This window comes from Excalfactoria chinensis, chromosome 2, assembly GCF_039878825.1.
Source record: "Excalfactoria chinensis isolate bCotChi1 chromosome 2, bCotChi1.hap2, whole genome shotgun sequence".
In the NCBI taxonomy this organism is placed as follows: domain Eukaryota; kingdom Metazoa; phylum Chordata; class Aves; order Galliformes; family Phasianidae; genus Excalfactoria; species Excalfactoria chinensis.
The window spans coordinates 26,766,939-26,781,558 of record NC_092826.1 but is presented as its reverse complement, the minus strand read 5'-3'; the positions used below and the strand labels follow the sequence as shown (position 1 = coordinate 26,781,558).

At 43.5% G+C, this 14,620-nt stretch overlaps 1 protein-coding gene across 1 annotated transcript; it reads left to right on the top strand.

Moving 5' to 3' along the window:
- Positions 1–4,996: 4,996 nt before the first annotated feature.
- LOC140248859 (fatty acid-binding protein 5) lies at positions 4,997–10,071 on the top strand. Its single transcript, XM_072329928.1, has 4 exons — positions 4,997–5,231; positions 7,776–7,948; positions 8,918–9,022; positions 9,166–10,071. The coding sequence occupies exons 1-4, from the start codon at positions 5,156–5,158 to the stop codon at positions 9,214–9,216; spliced, it is 405 nt and encodes a 134-aa protein (XP_072186029.1). The 5' UTR covers positions 4,997–5,155; the 3' UTR covers positions 9,217–10,071.
- The last annotated feature ends 4,549 nt before the right edge of the window (positions 10,072–14,620 follow it).

Genomic DNA, 14,620 nt, shown 5'->3' with positions numbered 1-14,620 from the left:
ACTGGCAGGCTTGTTCGTGAATGGAATGCTTGGGCAGTAGGAGCAAAGCCTGGGAAAGGCCAAATCCTTGGTGGACAAACTTTTATGCCTCAGACTGACAATCCCTACAGAACAATCAGGAGGCAAAGCAGCGTGTTCCTTCCTCACCCCGTTACTACTTCTCTGTTTCTTTTGACCCCTGCACTCTTTTCCAGCAGGGAGTGAAACAGCTTGACAATAAAAATAGCATGGTCAACATGCAAAGCCAGCAAATTTGTCATCTCAGACACAGTTCTTCCTTAAAACTGTGTTCTCATTACTAATAAATCTGTGTGGTTGAAATCACTTGCAGGAATAAAAGGAACAACTTTTTTTTTTTTTTTTTTTTTTTTTTTTTTTTTTTTTTTTTTAAATGTCTGTTTTTGTATATGGGACTTTAGAGAACTTGTCTTCAAAATCCACCTCTTGAATGTATCCAATGATACCTTCTGAAAATGGCGGACTTATGAACTACTGTACAGTTATTTCTTCCTTCATACAGCTCAGCCCCAAGTTAGGCCTGTCTCTATGCATATACAAGAAGAAGTATAGAAACAGTGCTCAAACTGTGGACAATTTGTAACCATCCCAACCTTTTTCAGTATCGTAATGACTCTGCTGATTATGAAATTCTGAAGAGAAATATCTATATGAATGTGTGGATGTTTGCTCTTCAGGGTAGATCCTGCTACTGAACAAAGAGGATTTTTCAAAGCTTTCCCAGACCGATGCAAGGTCTGATTCTGAAGAAGAATGAAGCCACGAGGTGAACTGGAACTGGGATCAGGTCATTTTTATCTGAAATGAGGAGAACAAAGCCAGGAGTTGATCTTTTTGGTCACTTCAGTTCCTGGTGCTCTCTCTTCTGTCACTTATGCAGGGTACCAGCCATCACAGCACCAAACTTTACCACCTGTAAGCATTTCCCTTTAAGTTTGCTTTGAGCATGCTGATGACTGTCTGCAGGCCACATGCTGATGCTGACGGTGTGCTAATTGCATTACAGTAATACCCTGCAGCATCAGCAGCCATCGGAGCTCCCATTGGCTTGACACAGAAGACAGATATGCATGAGACAGCCCACCCCCAACAGTGGCAACCGAGAGCCATGGCCACATCCAGGGCAAGGACACCACAGGCCTGTGCTCCTTAGATGAAGCTGTGTTGGCAAGTGAATGGTTTTGTTTTGACGTGGAGCTGGGATGGATTGCACAAATCCCATTGATAAAACACAGGCTATGCCCAGCTCGTTTAGCTTAGAGGTGATGCAATGCCTATACACTAGAAGATCTTGATTGTATTGACGTACAGGTGAAAACATGTAGGTTCATGTGTTGCTTCATAATCTCTGGCTGAGTATTGCCCAAGCTTCTGAGCTGGAGGAAAGCTCACCTATGCCAGCGATGCAACTGCAGCATGCATTTCATCATGTCTACCCCTGATGACATGGCTGGGAAGGGAAAACCACACTTGTACAAGGAAACAGAAATAAAGCTGTGCCACCTATGCAATTTCTCTCATCCATGCCTTGGAGGTGAGTAACTATTATTCATGTGCTGGTTTAATTTTTTTTTCCACAGCTAGCTGTAGGATGAAAAGTAACATTTGGACTGTGCTGGCAATTTTTTAAGACTTTCTGAAGGGGCAGTCTTGTCTAGAAGAAGGTACCCATAGGAAGGTGAAATGTCTGTACACTGGAAGGGAAGCAAGACCCCTTTTACACAGTCAGGCAAAGCTCAGTTCTATCAGATTGGGTTCCTTCCAGGTTAAACATAAGGGCATTTTAATGAGGAAAAGTCTAGGGAAAAAGTTGCACCTCCTGTGCAACCTCACCAGCGATGTGTTGCAGATGAGAGAGGTGGTGCTCTGCCCTGCCCAAGCAGCAGGTATCATGACTTTCAGAGTCATAATAGGGCTTGGCTTACATGCAATAGGCAAAATAATGGCTACGTGAAGAGAAACCTCAAGCCCTGCTGACCACATCTTCCTGCCTTCATGTCAGATGAAGCACTGCCGCATGATGCCCAAAGAAGTAGGATGAAGGTCTCTCTGCACACTTCCCTTGGCCCTTTCCTTCACAATTGGTAATAAGAACTGTAATATCCTCCCCTCCTTTTGGACTTGACTACCTTGGGAAAGCATCCTCTCTGGCAGGCCCAAACTGTGGTTGCTTCTGACTGGCTACGCTACGTGCCTTCCGTGCCACCAGCATTCATGGAAAATTTTACACTTCTCAGTGTTAATTTGATTTTGTTCTCTTAGACTATACATCGGGTGATGTATAGTCTAACGTCACAAAGAAGAGCACAACTGCTTCCAGAGAACTTCAGCTGTAGGCACTGAAATAGCAATATGTGGCATAGGAATTGAACACTTTTGGTTGTGAATGTATACACTTGCTGCTTCTGTTTGGGTACATGCAGAGAGGAGAGGATATTACATCAAAACACACCTGATCGTGATCTTAGCGTTAAACCAGACAGGATTTATAGAGCTTTGGGATTTACAGAGACAGATGACCAAGACCTGAGCATCTCTGAATATCCAACCATTTCATTTTGGCTCTCAAAAGAAGGAGCTGCTTTCCATCAACTTTGGAATATTTGTCCAACATACATATTATATTGTAAATATACATTAAATAAACATTAAAAAATAAAGCATGTTTGGTAGTCTGCTCTACTTGTACCTTACCCAAAAGGACACATCTCTGGTCCTTCTAATTAATTCATTTACTTGAGATACCACAGATTTCATCACTCTCCTGTTTCAAAGGATTTTTGAGCTGTGGCACTGGCATATCACAGTCAGTAAGTCAGTAATCTGCATCACTGGGTTAACTTGCAGAACACTCGATTTGGTAAGAACCAAAAGGGGCTGTCACTGAATCCTAACAGTCTGCTTTTCAGAAAAGAGAGAGAAGAGTCTCTCTTCTTATTCATGCTGCATATGAACTTACATGCCTAGACCTGAACATTTTGTAAGGTGAGTAAATCGAAACAAATGACTTGTGAGAGGACTGAAAAAAAAATCCAGGAGCGTTCTGTACAGGTAGGTAGGTGATCCCCATATGCTTCAGATCCAGGAATACTGTCTCACCACTAGATGGAAATAGTGGATTTTACATCTTCTGTTGCATTAGCAGCACTTACACCTGTGTGTTTGCATATCACAAGCCATCTGCAGGCAGCGCTGCAGAAATGTGGATGAGGAATTCTTTGCTAGCAGAGATGAATGAAAGCCAAGATTTCTATTTCTAGAAATCATCCCTGTTTTACAAGCCTGAATATTTCCTAATTCCTGAAAGGTGATTAATTTCTCCTTTCTGAAAGGAACTGCAGGACAGGCAGCATTTTGGTTCTGCTAACGTGAATTAGTGAACATCAGCCTGATGTAAAACTTACTCTGATGACTCTTGCACAAGACAGAAAGCAACCAACCACGCAGCCGACCAACCAAAAAACCCCACAGAGCTTCCACAAAAGTGGAAGGAAGCTGAAAGTCTTGTGTTTCAGTGTAGCTGCTTAATGATGAAAAAGCAATGTGGCTTGCTGCCTTATGACAGACGCTACAGCATTGTTTGCATATTAAAAGAAAACATCTCGCCAGAGAGGCTGAAGGTAATTAAAGGCAGCTCAGTTGGGAAGGTCAGTTAAATAGAAGGGCTTAAAATTTCCCAGCTGAAAAAGGAGCCGATTGTGTAGTATGTGATAAATCTGACCTTTTCTAGAAGGTATTAAACCTTTAAACTGATTCGTTTAGCTCTGCTGCATTGCATCACTGCTATGTGCAAATGGAAGCACCAAAACACCCGAGTTCACAGCACCATCTCTGGAACCAGCACAGGGACTTCGCTGTCTTACTCACTGTTGACACCTCAGTCTCTAACTCTTCCATAAAGGTACTAACATGGAGCCACCGCTGCTCCACCGAACCTCCACAGGTTCCAGGCAAGGCTTCAGATTTTAGTTTGCTGGTCAGGAGGTGGTGGCTCTGAGTTTCATCCTTTTGGGTGCAAGGTTAAAGGCACAGAGACTGGCATAGTCCTGGAAACCATTCTTTGGGATACACTGGAGTCAGGATTTCTGCTGCGACTCAGAAATAGCAGCGCTGTCACAAAATACAACAGTAGGTCTCCCAGTGCACTGACAGCATCTGATTGGCCTTACAGGGCCAGCAACTCCATGGATGTTACATGATGCTGTCAGTTTGCGGCAATGACAACTGCAGTGCTTTGCTGTCAGAAGCGAGGATTAGGGTGCTGCAGGTGTGTTTTCCCTGTGCTAAAGCATGAGGTTGCATGAATGCTTTTTTTCTTCCAATGTACTGCAGTCACGGTTTGAATTTTGGGTGGTCCTGTTTGGAGCCAGGAGTTGAACTGGATGATGATTATGGGTCGCTTCCCACACTGCTGTAGGGTGGCATGATGTGACATGCAAGGGGATCTATGGGGTTGATGGGAAGGGCCAATAAGCAGTTTTGGAAAGCTGAGTCTTTATGGTCTGATTTTGGGGTGGTCCCAGTCGATGACTGTAATGGATCTCTTCCAACTCTGGATATCCTGAGCCTATGATTTATTGCTCTGCCTCTGTTCCACATGATGCCCCACGCTCAGTCCTGCCTGAAACATCCATCAAAACACCACCACCATTACTATGATTTGTAACAAACGGTGCAGTTTAGGATCCGGTGCTCCAGAACGCCAAAGCCTCCTTGCAGCCCAAATCCCGGCAGCCACTTTTGGATCCATTCGCAGCGGGAGGCGCCGGGTGCATTTTAATTCTTTATCCAAAGAAGCGCCGCAGGCTGCGACGTCCCCAGCAGTGCCGGCAGCCCCGTGCCCGGGGGGTGCAGGTACCTGGGCTGTGCGGCTGCGGGCAGAGAGCTGCGTGCGTGTGCGCGGGAGGAGGAGGAAGGGCAGCGCTACGTGCCCGCTCTTGCCGCCGCCGCCGCCGCGGGCGGGACTCTGCGGGCGGGGGCTCGGCGGGGAAGGGGCCGGGGCGCGGCGGGAGCCCCATTGGCTGTCCCCGACGGCACATGTCCTCGGTCCCGCTATAAAGGCGGCTGCGGCCCCGCTGCTGCCCGTCCTTCTGCCGCTTAGCTACACTAAGACGCCGTCACCGCCGCCGTCATCGCCATGGCCATCGACGCGTATTTAGGCAAATGGTGCCTGGTCTCCAGCGAAGGCTTTGAGGAGTACATGAAGGAGCTGGGTAAGGAGACTGGGGCTCTCTGCCTCGGGCAGGGAGCCCGGCACCCCGCGGCTCGGCCCGGAGCCGCCGCCGAGGCTCTGTCCAAGGTCCGCGGGGGGAATCCGCGGCGGCTCCGGGGTCCGCGCCCCGATCCCGGCATGGCCACCTTCTCCTCGTCGTCGTACCGATGTCGGAAATCTCGTCTTAAAATTCTTTATTTTTTTATTTATTCCGCACCGCGGGCAGGTGCTGGTGCCGGCAGGCACATCCCCGCCGCTCCCCCTCCCGCCGGCCTCCGGGCCCGGATTACCGCCTGGCACAGCTCCTCCCTCCCCGGCGGTGCCGCGGACGGAGCGGGGGTCGGCTCGGCGCGGGGGATGCGGGGCCGCTGGCCGAGGTGGCGCCGCCCGGAGCCGGACAGAGCGCGGAGCCCGGGCCGCCTCCAGCCGGGCGGGCGCGACCCAAAGCGGATCAGCTGCACGTGGTGCCCCGGGCTGGCTGCGTTCCGCCGGCCGCTCTGTGCGCGCAGCACCCGGCGAGCTGTCCGCAGCCCCGAGCTGCAGCACAATGGTGCTGAATCGAGAGCAGTTTCCTGCATCCCCCTGAGCATCCGGACTGGCAGGTGATAGACGCTGCGGTGTCTGTGCGCTTAGAAGCTGTTGTTTTCTGCGCTGATTCATGGCTGAAGGCTGGGATGCTTTCTGAAAAAGGGGGAGATTTTGCCTTTGAAGGAATTTAGGTCAGGCGTTCTTCGTGTGAAATACAAAAGGCATCGCTACGGTTATGCTGTGCGGGCGATGGCGGCTGTGATCACGTTTGTGATGCCTGTCTGTATGTAGTAGGTGTGAGCTGAGAAAACCTGGGCTCAGCCTCTCGGGAGGCTATGATGGAGGAGATTCAGACATTTGAGCTGGGCTCAGCTCAACTGCATTAGTATGCTGTGGTGCTAAACAGGAGCTGCAGCTTCACATAGAAATGAAGTGGGGTGACTCCAGAGCACCTCCTGTGTGCAGGCAGCGAGCAGTCAGCTTGCTTCTAGATCACGGTCTTAAGCCGGTTGCTTTTCTTTGTTACAACTGCAGTTCGGGCAGGTTGCTGACTGCTTAGGAAGCTCTGCCTGTGATCCTGCTGAGATGTGCTGTGAGATTCTGCAGATTGTGCTCAGTCAGTGCAGGAGACAATTCCAAGACAAGGATGTTCGCATTTCACTGCTTGCCACACGGAGTGCCTCTGCTCACCTCTAGCTGGATTTCAAGGGGTAGCTGATCAATAACTCACCCTGGATTGAACAACAGCAAAGGGGTGGGAGGGGGTCATCGTGCCAGTACCTTCCAGTTCCACCAGAACACCCAGACGCAGGAGGACCACTCTGTGCTCTGCAGGCTTGTGCTCATGGCTCACTCCTGGAATCTTGTCTGATTCTGGAGAAGCAGTGGCTGGGAGTTTCTTTCTTAAATTTGCACCTCCCAAGGAAACCATATTCTTTGTTTCATGGACTCAGCCCTCACCCAAGCATCCTGTGCACTGCAGCATGGGGCTCAGCTGTACGTGACAGCACTTCTAACTACACGCCCGCTTGGTGGCACTTCTTGATCCATTTGGTTGTTTATCAACTCTCGGTGCAGATCTGTACTCTCCCATTCAATGGTGTCCGGTTTGTTGCTTGAATACCCTCTTATTTCTATCTTCATCCTTCAGATCAAAAAGACTCGAGCAAAGCACAGAACCCCTGAGCACACACAAGGGCTGAGGCAGGGGGAATCTTTCATGTGCCGGAGCATTTTGAAGACAACAGTCTCTGGTTTATACCCATAATGTGTTGAATTTCCAGTCATTTCCAAAGGTCCTGCCTACAAGTTGCCTGCGAGCAGCATTTCATGTAATGGGAGTGTTTCCATTCAGAATTCAGTATTTTGGAGACAGGAAATAGGGGGTGATGTTTTATTAAAAATGGCATGTTTGCAATCGTGTATAGCATGACTGACGATTGCCTCTTAAGTTGAAATAAATGTGCAAGTCAGTTAATTCTATAGAATGTACATGCCCAACCCTCTTGTTTTATGGTCTTTTTTCCCTCTTTTTGTTATGTTTTAATAAAAAATACTAAAAATATAATGTTCTGTTACTTACATATATTAACTATATTATATATTTTATATGCTGTCCAAGGCAATTTCTCTTCACTCAGTGCAGTCCAGGCAAGCCAAAAGGTTGGACACGCATTCTTCAAAGCATTCAGAACATGATTTTCTTTTTATATTTGTTGATGCTTTTGTGTTTCTTTTCCTGTTTAATACTTACTTCTATTTGGAAAAGTCCTCTAAAGCACAACACAGATTTAGCTGTAGCAATTTGAGGAAGCAAAGGAATAACCCTGCAAACAATCTTTTTTCCTTTCCCATCAAAGGATGATTTAAAACATCCTATTTCTTTGGGACTCTTGAGCTTTGGTTCTCAAGCATACTTGAGTGCCTAATTAAATGGGACTTAAGTATTTGAATTCCTGTGTGGCCCTCAGCCTTAGGGTTTAACTGACTTTGTGACACTGTGCCTGTTGTCTTGCAGGTGTGGGTATGGCCATGAGAAAAATGGGAAGTATGGCGAAACCAGATGTTTACATCATTAAGGATGGGGATACAATCACTGTGAAAACAGAAAGCACCTTCAAAACTTCACAGTTCAGCTTCAAGCTTGGTGAGAAGTTTGAGGAAAACACATTAGATGGCAGAAAAACTCAGGTGGGTATTCTAGACTTTCTGTTGAATAAACACAGTTCTTTGGGTGTTTTGTGGTTGAAGGCACTATTTAGAAGCCAGCTTTGGCATTCCTGCTAACAGTGCTTTTATTCGATGAACAGCGGTCACTATAAGTATCGTTGAAATCAATTGATTTTTTCTGGATCAAGCGATTTCCAAAGAGGGAAAATGCTGAAACTAATCTTGTCTTGTGTACTGTTGTCTTCAATTTGTTAGACAAGCATTGTGTTAGTAAAACTAACAGACCTTTAAATCCATTTTAAAGCCAAATGCCACTTTATTGGAAGCCTATGGAAAAAATCCCATTGATGTTTAATCAGAGGCAGTGCAGCTTTGCAGCTGACCTGACTGCTCAACCTCTCCTATTTGCATAACAAGAGACTAGCTCAGTATGCAGGGACTATACACCAGGCAAAAATGTGAATAACAGTCCCTAGTCACCACTTTCATAAGGCAACAAAAGCTTCTCTTTGCACTGAGTAGGGAGAATATTAACCCAAAAGGAAGTTGAACACAAAGAAACCCTCAAATGTGTCTCTTTTATCTACTTGTGTGAGTGCTCTCTATGTACCATTCCCCATCTCTTCAACCACATGCTGGCAATCCATCTATTTTTGCAAGATCAAATAAATGTTGCACAAAAGCTCAAAGCCCTTTCACAAAGACATGAACAGAGAACGTCATCTGCTCTTGTTATTGAAGTTGTGCATGCTGTCAAAGGTCTGCTGTATGCAGGAATGTGTCAGAGCAGGAAGTGAACGGTCAGCTAATATAAGAAGAAGATCAATAAAAAAATCAAGATAATATCCTGGCTTTGTAGATTTCAGTGGCAGAATTACTATAGAGTGAGCTGGAGTGGGAATTTTTCCTTCGGAAGAAAGTAGCTTGGACAGCATCAGCCTTCATGAAATACTGTCGGTAAAATATTAACACTCAGATTCTGTTTTTCAGACACTTGTCAGCTTAAAAGATGATGGGTCATTGATCCAGGAGCAGGAATGGGATGGCAAGAAGACCATAATAACACGGAAACTTGTGGATGGACAGTTGGTGGTGGTGAGTTCAGCCCTGCTACCCAATTTGAGTGCTGCCAGCCAGTAGCCTGAAACAAAACTCTGAAAATCCTGAGCTGCAGCCTTTTCCCCTTCATTCTGCACCAAGGCGAGGCAAATGAATGAATTCATTTCTTTATCTTCTAGGAATGTGACATGAATGGTGTCAAGTGCGTTAGAGTCTACCAGAAGGCATGAGGACGTCTTCAGATTCAGTAGGAACTTGCTACAAACAACTCAGTCCAGTGGACAGAGCTCCTCTACACTCCATCATTTCCTTTTCCCTGTTTTCTAGTATTTCAATGGACTGAGTAGCTGAGTGCAATCCTTTTTAAAAGCCGTGATGTAACTATTATGTAACTACTCTGAACTTATGAGGCTATTAAATAAAATTTTCAAATATATTAAGTGCAGATGTTGTTACTGTAGTATAATTTTAAAATGAGGCTTTCTAATAGCTCAGTTTGGTTTTAGGCTCTACTACAAACCGCCTTCCCTTCAAGATAATGCAAATAATGGTAATGAACAGTTAATAGTGGACTAAACTTTAACCATCCTCTTAATTTTAAATGGCTAAGGTAGTAAAATCTGAAACAGGAAGAAAAACATTCAAAGTTCAGGCCCTACAGCTGTTTCTATCTTATACCTTACAAAGTAAACAGAATGCACTGGTATAAATAAGATAAACCTTATTGGCCTATAGATAGAGGAATGTATTTTCAGGGATTGGTTTGTTGTTTTTTTTTTCCATGTTTGAAACCCACAACTTTCTTATCTGAAAAAAATAGATACACTAGTGAGCCAATAGACATGATAACTTAAGTAAACATGTAAGTACTTTGCTTCAAGAAGGCCTTAATTTGAGTGTGCTTTGTTTTCCTAGCAAAATTCCTATCTCCTGCCCAGTAACGTTCTAAAACCTCTTAACCAAAACCTGCTGAAATACTGCCTAAAACTTAAAGCCTCATTTTATTTTTTATGAACTGACTTGAAACACCTACAAATTGAGTTTATATGCTTCGAAGTGCCACAATAAATACTCAGAAATATCAATGTCTTGACTATTACTTTTACTCTGGTTGGGAAATGGAGCCTATGACACTACTTTTCTTCCAAGCAGTTGTCAGATTGAACTAAATTATAAGGTTTAGATGACGTTTGGTCACACCAGATAAATATACCCTAAGTGTGAAACAGTTTAGTGCCAGGTGATGGGGAGATTTCTATCAAATTCAGAAGTCTGGACGATCATGAAGTTGTGTGCTTTGAGTTTGCAGAATCAGTCACTGTAGATTCAGTTGCAGAATCCAACTTCTAGCCTATTGGGTTTTTTTAGCTGCTCACTGTATCTACTGTATTATTGAATTCATCCTAACAGCAGAAAAATTCTAATCTCTATGTATGCTGAAGAGAAACTTATTAAGTTTGTGACCAGAAATAGACTAAATAGGAATGGGAAAACAGATCCAACAACCCATGGCATGGTATGACAGAGCATTGGAAGAGGATGCCTGGAGAGGTTGTGGAGTCTCTTTCCTTGGAGATGCTCAAGACCCATGTGGCCTCTTTCCTGTGCAAACTACTGTAGGGAACCTGCTTTGGCAGGGGTTTGGACTTGGTTTCCAGGGGTCCCTTCCGTCCCTATGATTCTGTCATTCTGTGATATGATATAACCTCAGGGAAGTGGTCATGAACTCTGAGCTTGCTGGAGTTCGAGAAGCATCTGGACAACGTTCTCAGACATACAGTCTGATTTTTGGGTGGTCCTGTCGGAAGCTGGACTCAATGATCCTTACGGGTCTCTTCAAATGTGGGATATTCTGTGATTCTATGAGTCTTAATGAAAAACCTTCCTCCTTTCCAAAAGAAGCAGAATACTGCTGCTTTGAGTGGGGTATTACACCTTCCCAGTGGTCACTGGTCTATCGCTTTCTGCTGCTTGTTTATTCTTCTCATACTCTGTACTGTTAACTGTTTATTTTTCATTTGAATGGGAAAAGCATGCAATATCTTTTATAGGACATCCGTTCTGATTATGGTGAGATCATTTCTTGTAAAACAAAAGGCAGAAGAGAATCTTTTTAGAGTGATTTCCTATGGAAACAGGGCTTGTATATGTGTATATGTGTGAGTTTCCCTGCCTCTGATTTCAGCCACATGTGAAGTAGAGGCTAGAGGTCCCAAGGATAATAAATCTTCTACAAATGTCATGAAAATAAGAGGCCTGATAAAGGAGATAGGCCATTAAAGTGCCTTGATGATGGAAAGACTTCACACGGAAGTCGCAGTTTAACATTAAATAGAAGAAAAACAACATAAGCTTTTTCGGCACGCATAAGCTACTTCAGATATGAAAGCTAAGCAGCTGGAAGACATAGATCAACAGGAAACTAGAATTCTTTAGAACCAATTTCCCTACTTAGGCTCAACTATTTATTTGCTTTATTCTGAAGTTAGCTTCAGCCTCTATTGCTTGTGACTTCAGTGTAAACATACTATGACCCGGAACTACCATACATATATATGGAACCCATCTGTATTAGACTAGATGATTATGTAGTTACAACAGTTTTGTAGTGCTGCCATCCAGGATTTATGCTTCTCAAGACTTAAAAATATACTTTATTTCCAAATTCTATTCGTCGTAGTACAACCCAGAAGTTTTACTCCTTATGAAGTTTGTAAATACAATATTCTCATGAGTGTAAAATAACCAATTGCCCTGAAATGTGTCCAACTATATGTAGTTCCTTGTATCACATAAGATGGCTAAAAAGAATACTTCTGAGAAGAAACAAAAAAGAAATTGTGTGTTATACATCCAGAACTGCTCTATAACGCTACAGAGTTATAAAATGAGATGAGTTTTGGCATGGCATATTACTGAGTGATTTTGGAATGATTCTGGAGGTACAAAAGAAACATCTGCAAACTGAAGCTGCAAGGAAACGTGGCTTAAAGGGAACACTCAATTAAAGTAATGATCAGTGTCTGATTTATTCTTCTCAAATTGGGGTAGATGTGTTGTTTCAATAAAGCACTTTTTTTTTTTCTTTTTTTTCCCCAATATATATTTTTATGTGTTTTGAGGTGGTAGTTTTGAAAAGGGGTAGAAAATCAAACTTTTTAGCAATTCAGAGCTGTTATTCTACCATGTTAGGGAAATACATTATCTGAGCTTCCCAGGAACACTAATGAGATGGTCCAATGCTTCAAGTTGAAGGTACTGGCTCTGTACAGTTCTTAGACTATCAAAGATTTCCCTGTTGTGGTCTGGTTATATGATTTATTTCAGAATGTTATCCTACTCTGCCTGCTCTCTCTACAGTTAATACTGGCCTTTCCTTTTCCTCCTCCCCCTGCCTCCACCATATGCATGCACTCCAGATCAAAGTTTTTTTAACAAAACAAAGTAAGTGATGGGAAATCTAAGTTTTCTGAGGTTATGGTCCCAATGTTAGCTGTCAGCTGTCCTAAGAAAAGGCAGTGATTATTTATTCAAGTGTGGAGGTCAAATGCAGGAAGACCGTTTTGCTCTGCCAGTGACTACTTCAACAATATTAACTGTGAATCAAACATTCTAAAAGAAAACAAGTCATTGAATAGGTACGCAATTTCTTTCAGGTTATAACCAAAAATCTAGTATATTCCAGTGAATATAAACAATAAACTCTTACCTATTTCAATCTAATATATTTTATTGATCATAAAGTTGTTCATTCAGAGCAACTCTTCAACTCAGAAGCTGGAAGTAAAGTGCTCAGTTTCAGCCTAGTTCAGGATGTCATCCTGTGCTGGTTCTGGCTGTAGAGGAGTTAATCTCCAGCTCAGATACCTGCAGATTTTACATCCAGAAAATCATCTTTATTTCTTTATGAAGCAACTGCTTGTATTCTACCTGAAACTGCTGTACGAATATAAAAGCAGGAAGGCAGGCCAACTCTGATCAAACCTCTGTTGTCCCCAACTGCATGGTTACACAATTAAGGCTTTAGAAAAAATGTACACTGCACTGACTATGTGTACTTGTAGGGGAAAAAAATCCCACACGGTGTGATAGCAAACGGGAGCAAGTTAACATATATTACTTGTTCTTTGATGCCTTGTTTCAGTCCCATTGTTCAGCCCTGGGAGGACTTAGAACTATTTTGGAGACAGTCCAGCATCTGTGTAAACAAATTTTGTCCCATGATTCTCCTTCTCTGGCTTTGGCTTTTCAGCCCTTATACATCAAATTACGATTTTGTTGACACTTCCCAGAATGGCTTTATTTTATGCTATTATTTCAGAGGAAAAGGAAACACTATTAGAGCCCACACTCCCAAGAGTGAATTTAATTTCCTTTCCAGTGAAAATGTTTCCAAAATAATTATCTCTATCAGATGTTCTTAGTTGCACTCTGGACGTATTTGCAGGTAAAGTCAGTTGTAGTTTCAGAATAAACATAGATCTTCAGTAACAAAAGTAATGCAAGCTAAATAATGACCTGCAAAAACTGACTGAACCCCAAATATTATGATTAAGAGTTAAAAATAAAATGTTTATCATTAATCACAGGTGTACATTCCCAAATTAAACACCAGAAGAGAAATGTTCTACTCTGAGGATCGTGTTTATTACATATCTAGAACTGCTCGTTTGCTCCCACATGCGTAGAACTTGATCCTCTTGGAAGTTCAAAATTAACGAGTCTACCTTCAGAAAAGTGCTTTTGTCTCTAAGGGTGCAGCTCATATTGTTGTGCAGTGAAGTGCCAAATAGAAAACGGAGGGACCAAGCACAGATTTCAGTCTGGGTTCGTGGTACACAGTGACATGAGGAGAGAGTTTGCTGCAGCACAGCCCAGGGGCATGTCATGCTATGCTATATTGTCATATATGGTGAATAGCAGATTTGAAATCATAAAGAATAGAGCAACCTGCAACTCCTGACCTCAACAGCATCCTTGAACTGAGATCAAATGGAGTTTCTAGAAACACCTGGATTATGTGCACTCTCTAGCTGCATGGAAACTTGAGTCAAGGGAACCTTAAGGTCCTTCAAGTGCAAGGACTACTTACACTAGAAATACAGCTAGGCCATTGTTATGGTTTTGCAATTTAATTGCATAAGTAACCTAGGGAAGTAGAAGTAGGAAGTATTCCCATTTTATTGCAGAGTGGAAATAAGTTATTATTAATGCTTTTCCCCTTCAAAATGTGTAAAGCTGCAATTAAGACTGGGATTTGCTATCAGTACTTTTTATTACTCATCTTTACTCATTCTCCTAAACCACCTGCCTTTGTACAGCTATTCATAGAACTGTAGAATGATTTAGATTGGAAGGGACCTCTAAGATCGCCTGGTTCCAATCCCCCCTGCTATAGGCAGGGACACCTCATGCCACACCAGGTTGCTTACAGCCCCATCCAGCCTGGCCTTGAGTGTTTATGGGGAGGGGGCATCTTCAGCCTCACTGGGCAACCTGTTCCAGTGTCTCACCACCCTCACAGCAAAGAATGAATTCCTAATATCTAGTGTAAATCCACCCTCTTCCAGTTTAAAACCATTTCCCCTTGTTCTCTTGCTACATGCCCTTATAAAAAGTCCCTCCCCTGCTTTC

Bases quoted from the DNA above. Each gene is read 5' to 3' on its own strand.
- LOC140248859 (XM_072329928.1), top strand. From the start codon at position 5,156: ATGGCCATCGACGCGTATTTAGGCAAATGGTGCCTGGTCTCCAGCGAA. The intron at 7,949-8,917 runs GTGGGTATTCTA...TCTGTTTTTCAG, and splicing joins TAGATGGCAGAAAAACTCAG to ACACTTGTCAGCTTAAAAGA. The intron at 9,023-9,165 runs GTGAGTTCAGCC...TTTATCTTCTAG, and splicing joins TGGATGGACAGTTGGTGGTG to GAATGTGACATGAATGGTGT.